Raw genomic sequence first — 25,496 nt, forward strand, 5'->3', positions numbered from 1 at the left:
AAGGGATGGCCAAGCTCCCATCACAAAACATCGCCTAGCGGGAAAATGCCTCTTGGAGCTCCTGGGCCCCAGACTCAGGGAGGAGCTTGCCTGGAAGATGAGGTGATTGGCTGCAGCGCCTGGCTCACCAGCCTGGGCAGCCCAGGAAGGCCTAGAGATGGGCCCCAGGGCCCCTTCTCCCCACCCCAGACAGTGGCACAGTTCAAGGAGGGAGGGCCCCCCGAGGGACGGCAAGAACTCCAGTCAGCCCTTGTCAGCCCTCCAGCCCCAGCCCAACTCACCTGCCTGCTTGGAGGCCTTGCCCAGCGTCCCCTTCACAGTCCTGCAGTGGGAGTTGTCACCCCCGCAGACTCCACACTTGTCATCCGCCTTCATGGACCCCACCTCCTTGTCACAGCCGACAGGCTGAGGCCAGAGGTGAGGTCAGTGGGAGGAGGCTCCCCTGTCCCCACCGCCACCCCGGGGCTCCCATTCCCATCCCTAGGCCCTGGTCAGGAGAGGACTTCTGGCCTGGGAGGTGTCCCTGGACAGGATTCTGGCACAAATTCACCGTGGGACCTGGGTGAGGTCTAAACCCCGGCATGATGAGGATTCTTGCCATCTCCTCTCCCCTCCAATGGGGCTCAGCAATAATTAGCCCCTTCCAGCAACCCAGGGCTATGCTGAGGACCAACAGGGTGTTGCGAGTGGGCCGGTGAGGCAACGCTCATCTTCCCAGGCAGGAGGAGTTGCAGTGCAGCCCTCCAGTCTCCCTCTGCCGGTAGTCGGGGTGGCCCAGGGTGCACCCACCACACACTCGCCACGCGCACAGACGCTGTATGGGTCCCGGTAGCTGCAGCGTGTCCCATCATGAACCACCTGGTTCATGAACACCACGTCCCCCGTGTCCGCCGACTGGCAGATCAGCTCACACTTCTGGGTATCTGTAGGCAGAGGGACTATGCTGAGTCCCCAGCTGGGCTCAGAGAAAGTGCCCCAGGACAGATCAGTGCGTGGTCCAGCCAGAAAGCTCCGGGGCCAGCTCTGGGCAGTTGGGGGAGCACTGAGTGTGGTGCTGGGGCTGAAAATCCCTGCTGTGTCACTTATCAGCCATGTGACCTTGGGTAAATGTTCCGGCCTCTCCCAGCCTTTGTTCCCTATTTTTATTATCCCTAATCAGTAAAATACCACATCAGCTTATTGAGAAAAATCAAGTGATAAAGTAATCATAAGCCAACACTTAGTGAATGCTTACTATGTACTGGATATTTCTAAAACCTTCATGTGCCCTTAAAATACAGCTTTAATGGCTTTTCATGAATTAACTCATTTAACCCTCTCAATACCTCAATGAGGTAGGTGCTAGCATTACAGAGGAGGAAACTGAGGACCAGAGAGGTTAAGGAACTTGCTCAAGTCCACACAGCCACATAGTAAGTGGTTCAGCCTGGATTGTAACCCAAGCAGTCTGGCTTGAGTCCTGCTCTGACCCTTAAAAACCTCACTGTGCCCATGTATGATATATACGTTAACATGTCTGTAAACATTAGAAGGCGGTGTGAAAGTAAGGCAGAAAAGGGGTCTGTATCTGGGTTTGCAAAATGGAGCAACAGTCAGGGAGAAAGAGAGTCCTTTCTGCTCCTAACAATTAAATGTTTCCTTCTTTATGTGGGTTACAGATGTCCTAAAAAGGAGGTTCCAGAGAACATATAAACACGTACTGTACTGCTTAGAAAAAAGGAGGTTGGGGGCTTAGCTAACTTCCTGGAATTCGTCTAACAGTCCTGGGAAAAACCCAAAGTCCAGCTGCCCCACGAGCCTCCCAGTCCCTCCTCTCCCCAACGTTGTGGTTGCTGGTTTGGTTTCTGAACGGATCTGGAAGGCTTTCAAACCAAGCTTCCCTCCGCCAATTGCTAAGGAACCTGCTGGGCTCTGCTCTGGCCTGGGCTCCCAGGACAGCTAGTGACTCCTTGTCTCCAGCAGGAAGGGCTCAAGTCTGGAGCCACAACCTCCAAGACCACCTTGGATTTCATGCACAGGAACCAGATTCCTGGAGGGACCTGGGTCTCAGGGGGCTCCAATCCAGGACAGGCAGGATCCTGACCCAGGCAGGCAGCTCTCTGGGCAGCAACGGAAGCCAGCCAACAGTGCCAAGGGAGTGGGGAGCTCCCCAGAGCGGGAGGAATCCAAGCAGAGAGAAGACACCCCCTGCAGGGATGCTCTGGAAGAATCTGGCAATGACAGGCCTCTGAGGTCCATTCCAACCTGAAGAGTCTGTCCTTCTAGACCAGAGCTGAAGAGCTGAAGGTTCCAGGGTGGAGCCCGGGCTCCGGGGAGGAAAGCCGGTCCTGATGGGAGCTGTCTGGGTCAAGGGTTGTGTGATGGAGAATGAGCATCTGTCCATGCAGGACCCACAGAGAGGCTAGCAGGGGAAAAGCTGGAATCAGAGGATCACTGAGGGCTCTTCCAGTCGAGGCTCTGACTTGCCACAAATCCCAACCCTTCCCTGGATGATCTGCCGCTATGGAACCATCACTGGAAACACTCAAAAACAGACGGGAACTGGCACCACTATAGTCCCCAAATTCAGACTCTTTACATAAGTCCAGAAGTCCTGTGTATGTCCCAGGGCAGCCTAGAGAGTCAGTAAGAAGATCCCACCAGATCCAACTGCCTGCCTTCCAAAATCATCTCATTGACTCTGCTGAAACCACAGCCCAATCAGTAAAACCTAAAAACACAGCATGTAATAGGACTGAGCTCCTCAGGACACTGGTCATGCAACAGGAAGGGTGCCTGCACCTGTATGATTCTTCTCCCTGCAGATAAGGACAGAAGACGAAAGGCAGGCAACCCTAACAGCCAACACTGCTACCGGCCATGGCAACACCTGTGTGTGAAGTGTCCCTTCCTCAAGACACTTTCCTTGCATCTGCCAGAAAACTGTCATCATAAGTACACAAATCAGGGATGGCCTTGATGGGGATGATGACCCCAGAAGTATGCCAAGAACAGGCCTACACAAGGGTATATGGCGAGTCTGCTGACTGCAGTCTCCCTTTTGGTACCCCCACTGTCCCTCCACCTTCACTGGTGGGTGCGGGTGTGGGAGGCCCTGCCTGGGCACACACAGCCCCCGCAGATGCCCAAGGACATGGGGTGGGAGGGGGGTGGGGCCCGCTTACCGTCATCAGGCTCATAGGGCACCCAGCTGTGCCTGGCGTTCTGGTGCATGTAGTAGGAGTTGCGCTTGGCACACTGCTGCGCCCGGAAGTCCTCGTAGGGCCCAGGGCACTCCTCGCTGTTGCAGACCTGGTACTCGAACATGGGCCCTAAGCACGGGCGGCCTCCATAGGCTGGGCTGGGACGGGCACAGAGAAATGGGTGACCTTGCTGGCTGGGAAGACTGGGGAGGGCCAGGCTTCCCACGTGGCCACCAGGAGCAGCTCAGCCATTCACAATAGCATGACAAGGGCCTACACTGACATAAACCAGAGAATGGCTCCCAGGGTGGGGGCTGTGGAACTCAGCCTTCCAGGTCCCTCTTCCTCCCTGCTTTACCCTTCCGACATACACCACCTATTCCATGGTGAGTGTGATGGACAGATGTACAGACTGACACAGGGACTGACTAACCCTCTCCAGCTGGGCTGGAAGAGAAATCCATCTTATTCACCTTTGTGGGTGCCTTCAACTGTTTTGCAGGCCCTGGCATAGAGCAGGCCCCCATAAACAACTCGGCCACTCCCATTTGCATCCACTTCCACTTAACATCATCATAAACTAAGGAGTGGTAAAAGAAACTTGGATTTGGAATCAGAAGAGCTGGCCTCCAAGTCCTGACCGTGCAACCTTGGCCAGGCCACTTAGCCTTGCTGTGGCTTAATTTCCCCTTGAAAACAGGGACTATAATCCTCTTATTTTACATACCTCCTGGTGTGTCTGTGAAGAATAGTAAGAAAAGGTATTTTATAGTCATCTATGCTCTCTTCTCCATTAAGTCAAGAGGATTGGGTAAGGCTTGATACAAAGTGTCCAAGTGCTGGGATTAACAGTACCCTACTCATAGACATGTGGGAGAACTGCACAGATTTTTGTACCTAAGTGCTTAGCATCCCACCTAGCACAAAGTGCTTGACATACTATAATAATGATTATTATAACAGCAGCTGTCTTCTATTAAGCATTTAATTGTGTGAGCATGGTGCTGAGAGCACACATATTATTTCATTTAAGCCTCATAAAATAAAAATAGTTATTACAGAGGAGCTCAATAAATGGTAGCTTTGATATCAATTATACCGAGGGATAATTGTCGGTCATGCCTGCAAGGTGATTGACTATAACCACAGTCTCTGTATTTCCGAAGGATGAAAGTTACAAGGCAGTCCCTTTCGGTTCATGTGTGTAGAAGGTCAATACAGCCGCCTATATTAAGTATATGGCTATATCATCTAAAACAAAGGAACAGCTGCTTCAATAGGCAGCGAGTTTCCCATCCCTGGAGATAAATAACAGAGTATGAGTGACCACTCCTGAGGACACCAGAGCCACTGTGACCCTACAACGCTGCGATTCCACAGTCTTCATCATACCGCTCAGTGCTGTGAGGGGTCAGGCCAAGCCCCGTCGCTGTAGGGGTTCGGAACCCCTGCATTCCAAGAGCCAACCGACCCAGGCAGCCAGCCTTGGCCAGTCCCCATCTCTCGTGGTGCTGTTCTAAAAAGGCTGCTTCAGCTTGGAGATGGAGATGGAGATGGAGAACTAGGGCTCAGATGTCCCAAAACCATGGTGTTGGGGAGAAGATCCCCATAGAGGGGATGAAAAGGGAGAATGGACATCTCCCCCAGAATGCTAAAACTCGGGAGTGGGGAGGAGTGGAAGGACCTTTGACGTTAGAAAGAGGTAAGTTAAGAAAAATTAAAGGATGATTTTCTCCATGTGGTAGAAAACAAAGTTAGAGAATTGATTCTTCCAACAAAGAACTTAGATCAGTGTTTCTCAAAGTTTAGCCAGAGGGTCGGGGTCATCGGAGGACTTGTTACACGCATGAAGAAGTAGGGCCACCCAGACTCTGGGGAATCTTCTGCAGATGAGCTTGAGAACCACTGGTGCAGACAAACGCACGGAAGGCAGACCTGAGAGTCCTTAGTGGATGCAGGTAGGAGTGATCTGCCTCCACCAACAATTTTGTGTCCTCATGCACTAGCATACACAACCACCCACAGGGGCCCTTCTCTCCTGCACTGTCTCCCCAGTGCCTTCCCCTTCAAGCCCCTCTGCCCTGGGGAGGGGTTCCCTGCCCTCCCCACCCTTGCCAAGCACACTCACGGAGGGTTGTTGCAGCTCCGGCTGCGGGATCGCACCCCGCCCCCACATGACCGCGAACATGACCCAAACTTGGTCCAGGAGCTCCAGCTTCCATCCTGGCCGTATGTCTGCTCTGGCGACTTCCAGATGCAGTGACCTTTGAAGCACCACTGGGGCAGAGCAGAGGGCATGAGATAACCCTGGGCTGCTGCTGCTGCTGAGCCCACCCAGGGAGCCAGAAAAAGGGATAGCAAGAGCATGAGCCTGGGTTTAGGCAGAATCCCACCCCCAGCACGAGCTGAGCAACCTTAGACAAAGGGCTTGCCTTTCTGAGTCTGTTCCTCAGCTGGACAACGTGGGTAACTGTACCTGCTCATAGCATCTGATGAGGTCATACCCAGTATACAAAGCCCTCCAGAAATGGCAGATCTTATGATGAACAATAATAAATGTGCAATTATTTGCACTCCCGGGAGTAATAAAAGGCTGATAGGGGAGAGATGACACAATCTTCCCACACTAGCTACAGTTGATCTTGGCTCTGTATCTCAAAATTACCTTCCAGGGATCACAAGATGTGCTTCTGGGAGGCAGGCCAGCCATGTGGGGAGGTCTGTGCATGCAGTGGAAGGAGGGTATGCATGAAGGATTCCTGGGTTTGAATCCCAGCTCAGCAATACTAGCTATGTGTGGCTACTTTAGCTTGCTGAGCCTCAGTTTACCCACCTGTTAAGTGGGACTGTTCTAATATCTCTACAGGCCTTAGCACAGGGCCAGGCAATAAAGGAGGGCCCAACTAGAGGCAACTCCCCTCCCTTTTCCTGTAGGGTAGCACAAAAAAAACACTCAAAGCTCTCTGGGCAAAGTTCGTCTCCCGAGAGATGAACTCAGTGGTTCTCAACCTTGGAATCACCTGGGGGAGATTTTACAACTTCAGATGCCTGATCTTTACCCCAGACCAACTGAGTCAGAATCACAAGGGGTAGGAACTTTTGGAGGCACTATAATGAGGTGTAATTTACATACTATAGAATTCACTCATTTCAAGTGTGCAATTCAATGACCTTTCATAAATTCGCAAAGTTGCCCGGTCGTCACCACAATCCAATTTGAGAATATTCTTATCACTCCAAAAATATCCTCTGTGCCCATCTGCAGTCACTCTTTGTTCTATGGGAGGGGTTTTAAGGCTCCCAGGACGATTCCAATATGCAGCCCAGATTGAGAACCACTGATGAACTGTCCTGTGACACTGTAGCTGGGGAGGGTCTGGAACTTTGAAAACACCTGGGAAAACTTGAGAAGTGGAAAGACCTGGAACAGTTATAACCCCTCAAGGACCCGCCAGGCCAGGGGAAGCTCCATCCACCTGTGATGAGACAAGCCCCAGAGCCGCTCAGCAGGACAGCTGTGAATAGGGGGAGCCTGGCTAGGGCAGGAGGCAGGGGGCAGGATGGTGGGGTGGCCCCAGGGCTGGGCTCCTGCTGATGATGGGGAACCACCTCTCCTGTACTTGGCTTCTTCCCCCCTCCCTCACTTGCCTTGACATGAGTCAGTAACCTCAGAACAACCCTGAGGTTGTCAGGTGTTGGCGAGTCAGAAAACTTCAATGAATGGCCCAAGGTCACCACAGTGATCAACGGCAGGGCCGGCAGCAGAGCAGAGCTGGGTTTCAGACCCAGCCACGGGGTCCCCCGGGCAAATGAAGTCCTGGCACCCACACATGCATGAGGGAGCAAACACAGGACATTCATGAAGGTGGTGTGGGGAGAACACGTGTGTCTCATGCTCAGAGACAGCATGGGGATAGGGGAGTAGGCAGGACACACAGAGACTTCCCTGCATCCCTTCTCTTCTAATCACTCCCTGTGGGACACCAACAAGTTCCTTAATTAACCTGCCTGGACCTCATTCTTCTCATTTGTAAAAAGGAGGTAAGCCTTCCTATCAGATGGGCTAGGAGAGCATGCTACCCTCAGCCAATTACAGAGGCAAAGGACTGTGGGCTGGGAGAGAAGAAAGGGTATGAGTTTATGGGAAGACTCCACGTGTATGTACCCACACACTGGTCTCACTACTGTCCTTTAGCACCACCCCCAACTCATATAAGCACTTGGAGGGAGGGGTCAGGGTTCCCCTGGGATCTGCCCCATGCCAGTGATGGATGCCCTGCACCCCAGGAAGGCCACTCCTGCTGCACACCCCACAGGTACCTTGCCAGATGCACACTCCGTCCCATCCAGCGGGGGCCCCTTCTTGGTCTTGCAGAAGTACGGGTTGTCAGGGTGGCTGCACCACAGCTGCTTGCAGGGCTCAAAGGTCCTGAACTGCATGGTAAGGGAATGGGGTCACCAGGCTGGACTGGCTCGTTGTCCAAGGAGCAAAGGGAAGTGATGGAGAGAAAAGAGGGTGTGATGGGTGCAGGCACCCAGGGCACGGCAGGGGAGGCAGCCAGAGCCCCTCACCTGCTTCAAGTTCAACTCTACCCCAAGTGCCAGCAGCCTCCAGGGACCCCTCCTTCCTCCAGGGCACTGAGAAAGAGCCCAGCCATGGCCCATGCTCTCGCTGTTCTCTCTCCAAGGCCTCCCTCCCCCGCTTTACAGAGGCCATTTGTCACTGAGGTGGGACTAGGGTGTGAGGCTCTGGGGAGGTCTGGGTTCACAGTGCTCCTGCCCTGAGCCCTGTGCACATGAGGAGAATTGAGGGGACTGCTGCTTTCCAACCCAGACCCCCCAGCACTCCGACGAGGCTGGGACTCCACCTCCCTGTAACTTGGACACCCAGCAGTGCCAGAGGTTGATGACCTTGTGTTTCAGATTGTCCAGAAAAGCCAGTTTCCTTAATATTCCCTCTTATCATCCCCTACCAGCCAGACAAGCATCCTACAAGTACAGCATTTGGGCCCTAAAATCCCATATCCTGGTCCTCTGCCCACAACTCAGGCACTTTGTCACATCACGTGTCCCAGACAGTGGGGAAGGTGTCCACACATGGTTGGGGGTGCTCCCCATTCCGAGGAGGTGAAAAGAGGGCTGCATTCCCCAGATGGGTAGTATGAAGCACTCAGGTCCCCAAGGCCTATCCCCTTCAGAAAGCCCCCTACCCCTGAGATGGCCCATTCTCTGACAGCTCAGCCTGGGCCCTGGGTGGCAGCTGTTGGGTTCTCTCCTGGGGGACTCTAGCTGATCTCAGGCTCAGCGGTCTCCCCCTGCCCCATCCTGCAGGGTAGGGACAAGGTTATGCTCCCTTGTATCTGTGTCCTCAGGCACAGGCAGCAGGGGTGTGGAACTGATGCTCTGGAGAGAGGTGGTATGCAGGTGCAGAAGGTGGGGAGTTAGACTGAAAGACCTGGCACATCCCCTGAGGGTGTGGGACCTGCTGCTCCACCAGGCCAGAAGCCCAACACCTTATCTGAAACCTGGGCTTCCTTGCAGGGAATGAGCCCAGCCAGGATCCCATCAGGTGCCCACCCTCTCTGCTCTGCTGTTTCCATCTTTCCCAGGGCTAATGCATTCCCAAGCCACTGTGCCCACCTGCCCCCACAGGTGTTCACTCTGCATCCCTGCATGGTGCCTGGCACTGTGTCTGTGGGCCCATCACCAGGCCCACCGGCCAGCTGGGCAGAAGGTGCTTTATGAATGATCAGCCTGGGCCACAGAAGGACACTGCCCTGGCCCCCAACTGCCTGGCAGAGGCCAGATGGCTACTTACTGCCAAGCAGGTCTGGTATCCACTGCCAAAGTCAAAGCGGCACTGCTCATCCATTGAGTAGTCGATCCCAGGCAGCTCTGGGGGCTGGGGCCAGGCAGGATCAAAGGGGTCATCGAGGAGGCAGTCATAGGAGCTGCCAGTGGAAACAAGGAAGGTGAGCCAGGCTGACAGCAGGAAGTCCCAGGCTTTCCCTTCCCAGGGGCTGGGGTTTTCATGAGCAAGGCCTGCAGGAATCTACACCCGCTATCCTGTGCCCAGCGCTGTCTCTTCCAGGGAGGACGGGCTGCCCTGAGCAGCCCCCTCACTCAGGACCTCACTCCCACCAGTGACTATGTCTGGAAGGGCTCCATTTGCAGCCAAAGGCAAGGGTACCCAGACTGGGATTAGATACTCAGCTCACAGCTGGATTAGGTCATTTTGCCCACCTTAGAGGGACATGTTATGGCCAAGACTAATAGTTGATTCATGGACAATTTGAGGACTCACTCTGTACTGAAAGGAGAAAAACCAGCCTACCGTGCAGGATGGACCCTGGGCAAGCTGCCCTGGCCAGATCCTGACAGGGGCTAGTGACTATATCTCTGCCTCCACCTGCCCCCATCCAAATCTACTTGGTCTCCCATTCTCAGGCCTTGAGGTCCTGAGTCTAACACTTGTTCTGTACCTGAACATCGTTGAAGACCCAGGAGCTGACCAGCCAGACCGGAATTGGGAGTATGCTGCTGGGGCTAAGGATGGGAGTGGGGAGAGGAGGAGCTCCCTCCTCAGCATCCCATTTCCTTGGGGCCTGGGGGAAAGCCACAGTGGCACTGTTCATCCATTGAGAAGTCGATCCTGGGCAGCTCTGGGGGCTGGAACCAGGTGGGCTCAAAGGGGTCGTTAGGAGCCACTGGGTTTAGAGCCCCAGCCTCAGCCCAGTGGCTCATAACCTTCAGCATGCTTAAGTATCACCTGCAATGCTTGATAAATCCTGATTCCTAGACCCAACCCCAGCAGAATCTAACTTACCATCTTCCATGAGCCAGGGGGTCTGCGTTTTGTTTTGTTTTGTTTTGTTTTTTTTTTTTTGAGACAGAGTCTTGCTCTGTCGCCCAGGCTGGAGTGCAGTGGCCGGATCTCAGCTCACTGCAAGCTCCGCCTCCTGGGTTTACGCCATTCTCCCGCCTCAGCCTCCCAAGTAGCTGGGACTACAGGTGCCCGCCACCTCGCCTGGCTAGTTTTTTGTATTTTAGTAGAGACGGGGTTTCACCGTGTTAGCCAGGATGGTCTCGATCTCCTGACCTCGTGATCCGCCCGTCTCGGCCTCCCAAAGTGCTGGGATTACAGGCTTGAGCCACCGCGCCCGGCCTAGGGGGGTCTGCGTTTTTAATAAGAATTCTATGTAAGTGGTCATCTGAACACATTCCAAAACACTAGGCTAACCCACCTGCGATGCTAATGGGGTATGTTTTAGGCCAGGTTTGGCAGAGAGGCAAGATGAGTCACAGAAGAGTCATGCCGGGGGAGACTTAGGGAAACCAGCCAGCTGTGTGATGTCTGCTCAGAGTGGCAGATCGCATACTCCCCTATCCCAGCTCTGAGGGCAGGAATGACCTACGGGAGGTAGCGGCTGAGCTCCAGCTTGCTGCAGCGGGACCAATGGAAGCGGTGGAAGGCAGCCTGCACCAGGGGCGCCATAACGCTGCCCAAGCTGGTCTCATCTGCGCAGCCATTCCCCTGACCATCATGCTCCATGCCGAGCCTAGAATGGGGAAGACAGAGGGGTCCTGATACATCCCAGGGGCTCTGCCCCAGGAAGGCAGGCAGGCAAGCAGATCAGCAGCAGGAGACTCTGTCCTGACCCGGAGCTCAGATTGCTCTTCCTGGCCTCAGTTTCCCAACCATGCAGTGGGGAGGACCAACCCTCTCTCCAAGGCTGTTTCCACTGGGATTGGGCTCATCCTGCCCTCCAAGCCTTCGCTCCTACTGTTCACCACTCCCAGACACCCACCCCTTCCATGAGCTCCACCTATGTTCTTACAGCTTCCAAGGCCAGATCAAGCCCCACCTGGCCACTGGTCCTAGCTGTCTCACCTGTGGGCTCACGTCCACAGCAGGAGCCATCTATCCCACCATTAAAAACTCACAGTCATTCGCTGGCTTCCCACCGAGGGCCTTTGAGTGCAAAGACCAGGTTTCATTCAACTCAACTCAACCTCATTTCTTGAGCCCCTGTAGGTGCCTGCATCTTGAGTCTCTCCAAGATGCTGCAAGGCTGGGCACAGAGCTTTGCACATGGTAGGCAGTAGGCACCTACTATAATAATAGTTTACATTTAAAAGTTTGCTTTTCACAATTAGTCATTAATGCCAAATCCCAAGAATTCTAAGTTCTTAAACATTCCCAGATGGCTGCATCTGGCTTTGACTGCTAGGTAGATATGCAGGCCTATAAGCTTGACGTTGTGTCTCCACAAGGAGGGGCTCAGAGGTTCCCCTGGTGTCAGCCCCATGTTGCAAGTGTGGAGAGGAGGTCCCACCTGCCTGGAGGAGCAAAGCTGGGATAAAATCTGACAGGGCTGATGGTGTCCCTTGGTTCTGCCATTGTGATATGGCATGACCTACTGAACAGTAGCCCATTTGTGTCCACCCAGCATGTAGCCTCTTGAGGGCTTCTCTGTCCTGGCCACCACTGCAGCCTCATTCCTAGAATGGGGTCTGGTGCATGGTAGGTGCTCAAGAAATATTGAATGAATCAACACACTAAACAAAACCCAAAGCCCTAAGATCAGGCAAGCCAGCCTCTGCCTGGCCCACCACCTAAGCTCTAAGTGCACCTGTTTACAATGGGCTCAGGCCAGCACTCCAGTGAGTGCTGAGTATCAGGGTGGGCTGGATTGAATCTTAGAAAGGCCTCAAATGTGGACATGATGGAAGGAAGCCAGAGATCAAGACCACCCAGAGACAGCAGCCCTCAGCATGTGATAGGGACACTGCCACTGACCCACCCAAAGGCAGGGCCACATCTGTTCCCCTATGGCCCTGGGATTTGGAGGCTGGGCCCAAGGCAGGCCCAAATTGCTACCCACGCCCCTTGGCTCCTCCCAACTCAGGTTAGGGCCTCCCTCTACTGGCAACTGCAGGAGGCCATGCCTCAGTGGCAGGCCAGCTCCTCTGACACTTCCCAGGACATACGACTAGGCCAAGCTGGGCAAAGTCTCCCATAGTCACAGAACTCCCTGGAGCTCATGGCACAGCTGCCAGTCCCGCCCACCCTGCTGCTGCCACTTACACGTGGCCTGTCTCATGAGCTATCACGAAAGCCGAGGAGAAGCCATCCTCATGGTTGAGGGCACAGCTCCTCAGGGGGTGACACATGCCAGTGACGGGTGCATACCCTGCCGAAGAGAGAAAGAAAAGGTGGAGAGCGAAGTGGAGGGCAGGTGAGGCAGGACACACTGAGATCTGTGCCCAGCCCAGCCCTCTGGTCAGTGCTTAGAGCGGGGACGTTCCTGGAGGAAGAAGGATGCTCACAAAGTCCCACCTGCAGCCGAACAAACCTGGGCCAAGCCACCCTCACATCCTAGGGCTTGATGGCTTCCCTCTCAGCCTGCGGCTTCCCAGGGTTTATCAGCGCCCCTCTAAACCAGAGAACATCCAGGCCTGCAAAAACACTACTTCCACAATGCCTCCCTCCAGTCCCACAGTCAATCAGCAAACAAGCTCAAAACACTTTCTATGCAGGAGTAGGGGGTAGTGTTATGTTAGGTACCACGGGGAAAACAGGGGACTCAGATCCGAGCCTACCCCTGACCCTGCAACACCCCCTACCCACCCACCGCCACAGCTAAAGAGCTGTGGTTTAGCAGGGAGATCATGCGATGAGGCATGGGCCGGAAGGGCTAGAATTCAAGGAGCAAGACAGGCTGCAGCAGGGAGCTGGAGGAAGGGGAAAGGGAATGGTTTGGAAGGAGTTGAGGGGAACCAGGAATGGCTGATGGAGGGCAGTGAGGGACAGCTGAGACAACTCTTCGGAGGTGGGGAGGACACCGGCCAAGGTGCAGGCAGGCCACACAGGAATCATGGCAGTGCAGGGGGGCCGGCACTGGCTAAGCACTACAATGCATGAAGCCTGTGTCCTAGGGGCCTGCAAGGTGAGGATGATGACAAAGGGCATGTCCCTGCCTAGGTCTGCAGTCCTCCCTCCATGTTAGAGGGGCTGAAATGTTCTTTTATTTGACATGGTTTGGGGAGTATAACAAGAGGCTGAGTGGGAAGGAGGTTTCTGGGGCCTCTGTTGTCCTGGAAAGCTGAGATTTGCTCTACATGCAAGATAAGTACATGCTCTGTATGTATATACATGTGTGTGCATGTCTGTGTCCATGTGAGTGCCTGTGCATATGTGTACATGTGTCTTTGTGTCTCTACATGTATGCAGTGTCTCTGTGTGTCTGTGTGTACGTGTGTTTGTATATCTGTTCATGTACACACCAGCTGATGTCTATTTGCATGTGTGCATGTGTCTGTGTGTACATGGGCCTGTACATGTATGTGGATGTCAGTGTGTGTGTGTGTGTGTGGTGTGTAAAAACCACATTTGGGGCTTCAGTCGTTCAGACAAGAAATCTTCTGGGTAGGCAGGGCTGACCAACTAATTTCTAGCATTAAAGCAGAAAAACAGAGAAAGCCTTCAACATGGAACCTGGAGATCCAGTCTGAGTCTCAGATCTGCCTCCTGTCTGCTAAACCACATGGGCAAGTCGCTTCACCACCCCATGGCTCAGTTTCCCCATACGGGTATCAAAGCTGCATGTTTGCAGAGTACTTACAGTTGTCAATACTTTGTCACAAACATGTCATGCACCCCTGGGGCCTTTAGCAGCCCTGGAATGGGGGGAGGCAAATATTATTATGTTCCCCATTCCACAATTGGGAGGACCCAGGGAGATGAAGAGATCTTGGACCACTGGGCTAGCAAGACATGGAGCTGGAGGCAGAGCACAGACTTCCTGTTCTGCAGCCTACACAAGCCCCATCCTAGGTGTCCCACAGTCTGCAATGAGGACAGAAGGACATAGTTGGGGGAGAAGCATCTTGAAGCCTATGGAGGGTCTTCCAGCAGCCAGGCTCTGGGACATTAAGCACAGGACCCAGGGCCTGATCACTCATAGCTGCCTGCAGCGTCCACCAAAATATTGGGGACTAGAGTATGGACCCCTCTACTTCCCATGGTCCCCAATAAACCATTGCAAAGCTCGCCCCTGGCTGTCCAGGTCCTGTCCCTTCAAACCTCCGTGTAGTGGGCCCCAGGGAGAGCCCATCTGCCTCCAGGCCCAGCCTCTGTCTGCCCTGCAAGCTGCACACACCTGGCCATGGCAAATACAGTACCTTGCATACCTGAGGGCCCAAAGTTCTGCCGGGTGAGGAAGACAACGTGGTCATGGTGCTCAGCATGGCCGGGGTCCTGGTGCTGCTGGGAGTGTGCCCAGCGACACACCTGCTCCAGGCTGCGTGAGGGGTTCCCGCGCTCGATCAGGCTCAGGGACTGCAGAGGCCAGGAGAGCACCAACAGCCACATGGAGGGTCAGAGCCCCGGACACAGCAGGCCTCTCTCCTCCCACTTACAGATGGGAATGCTAAGGCCCAGAGGCCTGCAGGACCCACCCCAAGATCACCAGCTGTCCCCACTCAGCTGCTGCTGGCACACAGCCCTGCCTGCTTTCGGGGACGTTCACATGCCATGGTTCAAGAACCATGCTGAGATGCATTTCTGCTGGGTACTTCACACACACAATTTCCAATCCCTTCAACTAACCTGCAAGGCGGCTGCTGTTCTGAGCATTTCCTCTATACTTTGAGTTCATTGTTTTATTTAATCTTCACAATAGCTCTTACAGGAAAGTTTGGTTGCTACCCCCATTTAATAATAAGTGACTGATGGTCTAAGATTGCAGAGCACAGGGCACCAGGGCTCAACTAGAACATGACTTGTCTCGGTGGCCACCCCACTGTAAGCCCCAATTTCCCCAAGGAGAGGGATCTCCCAGTGATAAAGGTGTGGAATCATCAGTTTCTCAGATTGCAGGAACCCATCAATCACTGCTTACCACCTCCAAGAGCTCCACCCCTGAAGCCACAATTCTAATAGCCTCAGGTTCTGATTCTGGAGACCAAGTTTCCTGGATGCTTGTCCCTCCAGCCCACACCATCGCTGGTCCAACACTCTGGCCCCACAACCCTTCTCCCCCCAAACCCTGCCTGCTGACAAGGTGGTTTACCTGTCGGTAGCCAACCATGATCAAGCGGACGAGGGCAATATTTATATGAACCCCCAGCGACTCATCGTGGTAAATCTCATCGACCTGCAAGAAGAAAATACAGTTTAAGGGAAGGAAACATTCATCACAGGCCTACTGTGTGCCAGGTACTGGGGCAGGTGCCTAACATACGGTATCCCCACCATGACCTTATCAGGCAAGATACGTATCCCTACTTTACAGTAAAGAAACTCAGGCTGAGGGGGCAAAATGACCTGCCCAAGGACATGCTGCAGCTTGTTAGCTGCAGAACTGGGATTCACATCCTGGACCATGTAATCCCAACCCTGAGCTCTTTCCACAAAGCCACAGTGTAGAGGGCCTGGTCTCAAACTCAGCAACTCTGACCAAGACTCATCTTTCCACGTCTGGAGAGCCTCTTCCAGACACGTCACCTGGCTCAGGGAACCCCAGGCCACTCGCCCTAATATCCCTGTGTACCTTTCCAGTTGCCACTGGCATAATGTCTGCCCTACAGTGCCCTGGCCCTGGGGGGGCAGCAGTGGGCACTCCTCCAGGAGACATACTCCAGGGCCTTGAAGCAGCAGCAGCACCTGGGAGCTTGTGAGAAATGCAGAGTCTTGGACCCCACCCCAGGCCTCCTGAATAAGGATCTGCAATTGAACAAGATCCCCAGCTGACTGGCAGGCATGGGCAAGTTTGAGGAGCACTGCTCTAGATAATTCCTTTCTCTCACAGGCCCGGGACTGTGGGGCAGTGTCCTGCACAGCTCGTCAAAGAATCCAGCCCTTTGCACTCTTCTGCCAGGAAGCTCCTGAACAGTGTCCATGAGGTAGACTCTCGGCCTCTGCTTGTCCACTCCCAAGGACAGGGAACTCACCCTCTCCCGACAGGGACACCCATTTCCTGAGTGGTCCCATTGGATACTCCAGCTTTTTTGTTTTAAATAACCTTGTTTATGAATACAAAACACCTCACTAGAAATAAAAATTGAAAACTACAAAAAAAGAAGAAAATGAAATCACCAACACTACTATTAGCCAGATACATAATAACCACAGTTAACCTGTATCCTGCCACGTGTGTACCTGCATGCATCTTATTTTACAAAATTGGAATCATACTGAATATACTGTTTCTATGTTGCTTGTTTTATAGAACATTATTCAATACATTTAAAAGCCTAATCTTGACTGGGCATAGGTGCAGTGGCTCATGCCTGTAATCCTAGTGCTTTGGGAGGCCAAGGTAGGAGGATCACTTGAGGCCAAGACTTTGAAACCAGCCTGGGCAACGTAGCGAAACCCTTTCTCTACAAAAAAATGCCACTGCCGCCATCAGGGATGCGATGCTGCCGGCGCGGTCAGGGATGCGATGCTGCCGGCACGGTCAGGGATGCGATGCCGGCAGAAGTGGAACCCAGCCTCTGCCTTCTGCCCACATGGCTTCCTAGGAGCTGGGCCAGAGCTCCATGCATAGTCTTGCTCTCACTACTTCCATCTCCCCATGCCCTTCAGTCATCAATTCTTTTCAATTCACAAGCAAAGTGATCAACCTACAACCCACAAAGCAACCATTGTCTACCACATGGAGAAGAGGAATAGCACTTCCAACCATACAGGCGTGACAGTCCCACGGCAGGGGGTGAGCCAGGAGGGGAACAGGAGACGTACGCTTTGTGGGCAAACTGTGGGCAGCAGAAGCCGCATGCATCACTGAGCCCCAGTCCCAAGCCATTTTCCACAGTGCCCAGAACTGGCAGCTGCCCCAGTTCATGAATGGACAGACTTCAGACTTCATAGCAGCCAGCGTCAGGCTTCCACCACAGGCCTTCCTGGCACCCATATCTGGATCCAATTGAGTAGCAAGACCAAAGACCAGCAGCCGCTATGGGAAAGCAGCTCCCCGCCAACACCCCACCACAAGGAACAATGCCAATGCCCACCACAAGAAATGATGATAGTCCAGCGAGCAGCAGGGCTTCCTTCCCAACCTCTTCCCCTCCCCAGTGGGAGTAAAGTGCTCCCATGCATAGAGACAATGTCCTCCTCAATCCACACGCCCTAGACTTATCCTAGGAGGGACTTCAGGGTGGAGTGGGGGCACTCAATCAGTCACACACACACATAGGCGCCCTGGTGGAATTCTAAACTAAGGAGTCTTTGCTGATTGCTGAAATGATCATGGATCTGCAGTAGGGTGACCCTTAAGTAATCCTTACTTCCCAACCCCTCCAACACTGGATCACGGCCTTCCTTCTGTGCTGGGGTGGGTCTGTGTTGCAGACCTCCCTGAGTGCACTATAAGCAGACTAAGGACAGGATCACAGGCAATGCACGCTCTGCACAGCCCCATCTGTGCTCCACGCATACACATGTAAACCCATCAGTTATCCCGGGAGCAGGAGAAGAAAGGAGTCACTAGGACATTCAGCGGGGGCATCTGCTGGGCCTCTAGGCATCTGGAAATGCCCAGGGCTGCTGCCTTCCTCCACGTGTCTCTCCTGTAGGGCAGACCATGTGAATTGCTGCCAGAATCCTTCCATATTACTCATTTCTGTACCTCACTCAACAGGCCAAACCCACTCATCAAAGCCTCCAATGACCCTTGCTCCAATAGCTGCCATCTCCAGCTCAGGACATTGAGAGGTCCTTACAGCGGGACTGGGCAGGGGGCTGCTGCCTCTCTGAGCAGGAGATAGAATCACAGCTCAACTGTCCAACACTGGCAGAAGGTGGGGTGAGGGCCCCTGATGCCACCTCCCACTCCCTGGTAACTGGCCTAGATGCAAATGCTATATAAACAGAAAGGGACAGCCCATCTGGAGATATCACTAAGAAGCAACCTGAAACCAAGGGCTTCAGGTGCCTGGTGTTCTGAGGTCTGCAGCACAGGCCCCCCACCCTCACCACCTGGCTCCAGGATCTGGAGAAAAGGGAAACAGTGTCTGGGCAGGAGGGCTCAGGGAAGTCTCAATGGAGGAGCTGGAACGATCCCTGGACCAAGAAGGCTGTGGGCCCTTAAAAGGAGAGGGGCAGAGGCTTGCAGCAGGGGAGAGGAAGGCAAGAGCCACGTGAAGCCACCAAGAGAACTTCAGGGTCACTGGCAACCAAGGTAACTAAAGTCAACTGCTTTGGTGTGAATGTTGGTGTTGCCCCAAAATTCATATGTTGAAATCCAACTCCCAAGGGAATGGTATTGGAAGATAGAGCATTAGGGGGTAATTAAGTCATAAAGGCAGAGCCCTCCTGAATGGGATTAGTGTCCTTATAAAAGAAGCCCCTGAGAGACCCCCTCACTCCTTCTACCATGTAAGGACACAGTGAGAGGGCACCATCTATGAACCAGAAAATGGGTGGGCTCTCACCAGTCACCAAATCTGCTGGTGTCCTGATCTTGGACTTCCCAGCCTCCAGAACTGTGAGAAATAAATTTCTATTGTTTCTATGCTACTCACTTAGGATATTTTGTTACAGCAGCCCAAACAGGCTAAGCCATCCCCCTCCATCTGACAGGGAATTTCTTGCCAGCCAGTGCTCACATGTGCCCAGTAGCGGGGAGCTTTTCATCATTGGAAAGTTCCCTGGGGCATGAGCCCTGTTCAGCCTTCCCACCCACGTCCTCTGCTGGCCTTCAGTCTCCTGCTGGAAGTTTCACTGAGCATGTCTGCTCCCTTCCTGGGGACAGACAGTGATCGCAGTCTCTTATGGACTTCCCTCAAAGTACACCTCTGTCAGAGAAAATAGAGATCACTCACCAAATGGAAAACCTAAATTAACACCATCTAAGCACCAAGATAAAGAAACCATCAATCTAGAATCCTGAACTCACAAAACCATCTTTTAAGGACCATGATGAAATGAAGACATTATCAGATAAACAAACACTGTTACACAGACCTCACTAAAGGAATGTCAGGGAAGATGGAAAATGATCCCCAAAAGGAAGCTTAAAGCACAAGGAGAAGTGAAGACTTTTGAGGCTGTGATAGAAAAGGAGCTGGGCAATGAGAAACAGTTGGGTCTTTTCTTATACTGAATAAGGATGATAAAAATAAACTGCTTTTATTTTATTCCCTTTCTCCCCCATTAAAAGAAGGTGGAGTTTGTCCTTCCATTCCAAGTCCCCTGTTCCAGTCCTCTGGGGCCCTGGTATGCTCATCTGCACACACCCCTGCCTTCCCCAGCCCTTGAGTAGGGACCTCAGCATCTTTGATTTGGCTCAAGCTGCCTGAGGCTTTGCACGGGCCAAGGAGGTGGCTGGACAAGGCTGCCGTGTCTGGTAGAACTGCAGAAACCATGTGACACACAGCACCACAGCCAGGACCCCAGCTGCTCTGGAACACACACAGGTGGCTCGCTGACAGGCTCCAGCCTGGCTGTGCACCCAGGGCCTGGCCCTGTCTGCCTTGGCCCTCCATGGCTGCCTCCCAAATGCCAGAGGTGAGGCCAGGGAGCTAGCTCAGGGGAGATCACAGATCGCTTCCCATGGTTGGGCATGAGGCAGGATGGCTATGAGGCACACCCACAGGGCAGAACAGAGCAGTGTGTCCAGCTTCTCTGCTTCTCACTTCTGCGCCAAATTCAAAGTCACCTCTGCCAGGACCCCTGCATTAGGATTCAGTGCCACATATTGACCTGAGATAACCACTGGGTATGTACCAGAAAAACAAGCAAAGGTCAGGACTCTCTCTGGCCAAGGGGAGAAAAAGCAGCACAAGAGAAGATGGTAGAGGGTACTGGAATCAGAGGGAGGGAGGCACCTCTACTCCCCAAGCACCTACTGTGTGCCAGGCACTGTGCCGAGGGCTTGGCATACAGCCTCACAACAACCTTATGGAGAGAGGAATTATTTCTGTCTCATAGGCAAGACATCCAACGTTCAGAGAGGGTAAGTAACTTGCCCAAGGCCACGCAGCTAGAAGTGAGAATGCCAAGAGTTGAACTCAGATCTCTGTGACTCTCAGGCCCCCTTCCTTAGCCTCTACATTCAGCTGCTGTCCAGAACCAGTTTCTGTGGCAGGGTGGCTGGGGGGGGCTTTCTCTGGCCCAGGAGAGAGAATGAGGAGAGTTTACAACTCAAGAAGGCTGTAAAAGGTCCACCCACCGCTTGGCAACCAGGCTCAGGCAGGTCTTAAACACGGAGAGGTGGAGGCCAGTGCTGAAAAAGACCCTGGGGGTATTAAGCCCACCCGCGCTCAAACAGAAGCGGAACAGTGTGGTCTCATCACCACTAATGGCTGGCACAGCCCACAAGCGCCTCCCCACATCACTTTACTGAATCCTCATGGCGAACGGCCTGGAATTCCTATTATTCTAAAAATAAACTTTATTTTAAAATAACTTTAGATTCAGCTACAAGTTGCAAAGATAGTACAGAAACTCCCCATACCCAATTTATTCCAAACGTTAACATCTTCCATTACTATGGTACGTTTGTCACTGTTAATGAACCAATATTGACATACTGTTATTAACTAAAGTCTACATTTTATTCAGATTTTTCTAGTTTCCCCCAAATGTCCTGGTCCCATCCAGGGTGTCACATTCCATTTAATCTTCCTGTCTCCTTAGCCCCTCTGCTCTGTTTCTACTCTGTGACAGGTTCTCCCGCCTTCTGGTTTTTGATGACTTTAAGTCTTAAGGAGCACTGAGCAGGTATTTTGTGTCCTTCAATTAGGGTATGTCTGATGGTTTTCTCATGGTTAGATGGGGGCTACAGGGGAGGAAGCCCACAGGGGTAAGGTGCATCCTCATCAGGCCATGCCAAGGGTGCACGATATCAGCATGACTCATCACTGTTGCTGTTGGCCTTCATCACCCGGCTGAGGGAGTGTTTGTCAGGTTTCTTCACTGAGAGTTACCCTCTGCTCCCTGATTTCCAGACTGAATTCTTTAAAAGAAAGTCACTATGTGCGGGCCACATCTAGGGAGTGGGGAGTTAAAATCCACCTCCTTGAAGACGGACGTGAATAAACTGGAATTACTCTGCATGGGTGATTTGTCCCTTCTTTGTTTATTTATTCCATCATTTATGTTATCAGTATGGACTTTTATCTATTTTACACCTTGGGCTATAATTCTCTGTGATTTGTTTTGTTGCTCAAATTGTCCTAGCTTTGGTGGTTGAGAGCTCTTTGAGTTGGCTCCTCTGTCCCATAAACACACCCCCATGGTTTGGGGATTTGGGGTTTGTTTTTTAACACTTCGTTACTTTCTGGCTGTAGGAGATGCTCTGGGGTCATCTTGCATATTCCCTGCCCCAGCCCCAGAGTCAGTTATTTCTCCAAGGACCTCTAAGGAGAGTGGTATGCTCTCCCTGTTTTCAGGGATACAGGCAGGCCCAAAGGCATACAGAAGCTTGCCTGAGGACAGCAATCATGGTCAGAGGACAAGCCCAGGCCTCAGAAAACCTGACCTGCTCATGCACCTTCCCTGATCACTTACTGCCTCTGAACCTGGACAGATGTGAGCAACATTGCTTGAAGACAGAGGAACGGCCACAATGACCCCTCCTGTCCTTTGTCAGTCCTCGGGAGACGACAGCAACATGGAGTCTCAGGCCCTGGACCAGCCCTTTGGTGCGCAACCCTGGCCCTGGCCCTTCTAACAAGGCACAAGGTGACTCTGCAGACCACATGCTCCAGCTCCCAGCATCCCCCAAGACACATGCTGCATCCCATTGAGTCCAACAGGCTCCTCTTTTTCACGTTTACAATCACTGTTGGCCAGGAGGCAGCCCAGGTGTGACTGTCACTGCCCATGCAAGCAAGAGCCTCTGTCATTCCTGATGGCTTCACAACCACAGCCCTCATCATTTCAGGTAACAAAACATCAGAAGCAGGAATGTGAATCCTGGGTGTTGTCTGAAAACCTCCCATCAACACCTTCCAGTAAAATCGATATGGCTCCAGCATCAAATCCACAGGATGCTGTCCGTAGGTTCTGTGAAAATCCAGGGATGCCAGTGGAGCCCTCAGGTGGCACCACCCCTGCTCTCGATGGCAGGCAGGACAATGCCGCATGGAAACGTCATACACTGAGGACGATGCCGAAACATGACCTGCAAGGGCACTGCTCTGAATGTGAAGAAGTTAGGGGAACTCCTCACCTGTTCATGTTGCCTTATCTGTGTGTGTACAAGAGTAACATATGATAGGCCAGGCACGGTGGCTCACGCCTTTAATCCCAGTACTTTGAGAGGCCGAGGCGGGTGGATCACGAGGTCAGGAGATTGAGACCATCCTGGCTAACACAGTGAAACCCCGTCTCTACTACAAATACAAAAAAAAATTAGCCTGGCATAGTGGCAGGCACCTGTAGTCCCAGCTACTTGGGAGGCTGAGGCAAGAGAATGGTGTGAACCTGGGAGGTGGAGCTTGCAGTGAGCCGAGATCGCACCACTGCACTCCAGCCTAGGCGACAGAGCAAGATTCCGTCTCAAAAAAAAAAAAAAAAAAAAAAAAAAGAGTAACGTATGATAAAGACCTAACTCTAACTGAGGGTAAAAGCTCCCTTCTAGCTGGGTACAGTGGCTCACACCTGTAATCCCAGCACTTTGGGAAGCCGAGGCAGGCGGATCACAAGGTCAGGAGTTTGAGACCACCCTGACCAACATGGTGAAATCCTGTCTCTACCAAAAATAGAAAAATTAGCTGGGCATGGTGACATGCAGCTATAATCCCAGCTCCTCAGGAGGCTGGGGCAGGAGAGTCACTTGAACCCGGGAGGCAGAGGTTGTGGTGAGCTGAGATCCCACCACTGCACTCCAGCCTGGGTGACAGAGCAAGATTCCATCTCAAAAAAAAAAAAAGAAAAGAAAAAAAAAAGCTCTCTTCTAATAAGTCTACAGTAAAAATGCTAAGTGATGAACAGAATTTCATTGGTAACACTTTTTTGTTCTTAAGGACATAAAACAATGGGGTATCTGACCATCAGTGTGGTCTCAGATTTGATGAAATATGGTACACATGTGAACTTGTCTGTGTGCACACATCTAATTTGGTATGGTACACATGGGTGCATGTATCTATACAAACACACCTGTGTTACACATGTGGGTGATTAAACATGGTACAGGTATATGCATGTGTGTGGGTACCCATATTATATGTGTACACACATATGCATGTGTGTGGGTACCTGTGTTGTATGTGTGTACACATGTGCATGTATGTGGATGTTTAACAGCAATATACTACTACCTGTGGTCTGAGCTGTCTGCGTTCCCCAGCCCTCCAGGGCTGACCCTCACAGTAAGCAGAGCTGGGTCTGGTTTACCTTGGGTTGGGACACTAAGACCTCACCAAGATGCCATGCTCAGGTGTGCACACACAGACAAGTTCACATGTGTACCATGTTTCATCAAATCTAAGACTCCATGATGGTCAGATTCCCCATGATTTTATGCCACGGACCACATTGGTAGGCCCTGCCTCCGAGGTCACTAGTGAGGTGTTTAATGAGGTCTTAGAGGATGAGGCTGCTCTCAGGGGAGTGGAAGGAGAGCGCTGAGTCTCCTGACTTCTTTCTCAGTTGCTGCAGGCTCAGCTGTTCCATCTCCCCTCTCTGTCAAGCTCATGATCATGCCCTATATTTTAAAGGGCTGGTGTGGGTTCCAAGTGAGCACTTTTAGCTGCCTTTTAATCGGCACACCTCTTAAAGGGGTGGCTGTCTCTGGAGCTCCCTGGAGCCTGCAGGCTGGTCTGGGTAGTGCTCCAGAGATCCGGCTGCTCAGCCCACCTCATGCCCAGGCTGCGTGTGCAGAGTGGCTCCAGGGTGCACAGGGATGGACCCACTCAGCCCAAAAGACTCTCTTTCACAAGCCCACAGTGCTCAGCATTTATCCCCCACAACCTATTTGTGAAACGCGGCAGCCTTGATGTCCCAGGCTGGCAACCTCTATGTAAATAGAGGCAGTATGGAGGCCTGGGAAGTTCAAGCTCTGCTGCTTCTCACCACTGCATGGTCTTACCTCTTGGAGCTTGACTCTGCTCATCTGTGGGTATGGAGGAAACAGCTTGCCAAGGCAGGAGGGTGGAGGGAAAAACAGACGTCAAGGCTTTGAAACCAGGCCTGGCCCACAGCATGTGCTCGATCAGCAGCATCCATTAGTTTAAAACTTATTTCAGCCAGGCACAATGGCTCAGGCCTATAATACCAGCGCTTTGGGAGGCTGAGACAGAAGGATTGTTTGAGCTCAGGAATTAAAAACCATCCTGAGCAACACAGTGAGACCCTGTCTATATATATCTATATTTTTAAATTAAAAATTAGCTGGGTACAATCAGCCATGCCTGTAGTCCCAGCTACTTGGGAGGCTGAGGCAAGAAGATCACTTGAGTCCAGGAGGTCGAGGCTACAGTGAGCCATGATCACACCACTACACTCCAGCCTGGATGATAAAGCAAGACCCTACCTCTAAAAAGTGTATGTGTGTGTGTACGTGTGGAGTGAAATGCTGTCCATGAAAGCAAAAGTGCTGTGTGAACCATAAAACGCTCTTTGCAGGAAGGGTGCTCACTATCACATATCTCTCGCACCAAGATTCCCAGCACTCCTCCTTCTGTGATGCACATCACTCTCTGCCCAGAGGGTTTGCTTTGAAAATTTCTGTGTGTGACAATTGGAACTAATACCCTCGGTCAGGGGTCTCAATCTGGCCAGTATGGACAATTTGACATGGATGAGCTCAGTTGGGGGAGCTGTTCTGTGCATTTTAAGATGTTTAGCAGAATCCCTGGCCTCTACCAACTAGATGCCGGTAGCACCCCATCCCCTCTAGCTGTGATAATCAAAAAATAGCTCCAGATATTACCAACTGTCCCTAGTTAAGAACTACTGCTTGGGTGGGCGCCATGGCTCACACCTGTAATCCTAGCACTCTGGGAGGCCAAGACAGGAGGATTGCTTGAGCCCAGGAGTTCAAGACCAGCCTAGGTAATATAGTAAGACCCTGTCTCTACTAAAAATTTTAAAAAAAAGAAAAAGAAAATTAGCCAAGCATGGTGGCATGCACCTGTGGTGCTTGGGAGGCTGAGTCAGGAGGATCCCTTGAGCCCAGTAGGTTGAGGCACTGAGCCATGACTGCACCACTGTGCTTCAGCCTGGGTAACAAAGCAAGACCCTGTCTTTAAAAGAAAAAATAAAAGGCTGGGCACCTTGGCTCACACCTGTAATCCCAGCACTTTGGGAGGCTGAGGTGAGCAGATCACTTGAGGTCAGGTGTTCGAGACCAGCCT

At 52.4% G+C, this 25,496-nt stretch overlaps 1 protein-coding gene across 2 annotated transcripts in view; it reads right to left on the minus strand.

The window, feature by feature from the left end:
- The window catches only part of ADAMTS14 (ADAM metallopeptidase with thrombospondin type 1 motif 14), an 88,098-nt gene that overhangs the window by 18,294 nt on the left and 44,308 nt on the right, over positions 1-25,496 (minus strand). Inside the window, exons 5-14 of one of the 2 annotated variants that reach the window (XM_017854666.1) lie at positions 15,257-15,340; positions 14,376-14,523; positions 12,271-12,376; positions 10,598-10,741; positions 9,001-9,133; positions 7,503-7,616; positions 5,311-5,459; positions 3,165-3,340; positions 790-923; positions 282-405 (exon numbers count right to left, since the gene is read on the minus strand). In XM_017854666.1, coding sequence (XP_017710155.1) covers positions 282-405; positions 790-923; positions 3,165-3,340; positions 5,311-5,459; positions 7,503-7,616; positions 9,001-9,133; positions 10,598-10,741; positions 12,271-12,376; positions 14,376-14,523; positions 15,257-15,340 — 1,312 coding nt within the window. Of the gene's footprint in view, positions 1-281; positions 406-789; positions 924-3,164; positions 3,341-5,310; positions 5,460-7,502; positions 7,617-9,000; positions 9,134-10,597; positions 10,742-12,270; positions 12,377-14,366; positions 14,524-15,256; positions 15,341-25,496 lie in introns of both variants that reach the window. The other variant, XM_017854665.1, reaches the window with a different exon arrangement.

This window comes from Rhinopithecus bieti, unplaced genomic scaffold (genome assembly GCF_001698545.2).
Source record: "Rhinopithecus bieti isolate Rb0 unplaced genomic scaffold, ASM169854v2 scaffold_36008, whole genome shotgun sequence".
Taxonomy (NCBI): Eukaryota; Metazoa; Chordata; class Mammalia; order Primates; family Cercopithecidae; genus Rhinopithecus; species Rhinopithecus bieti.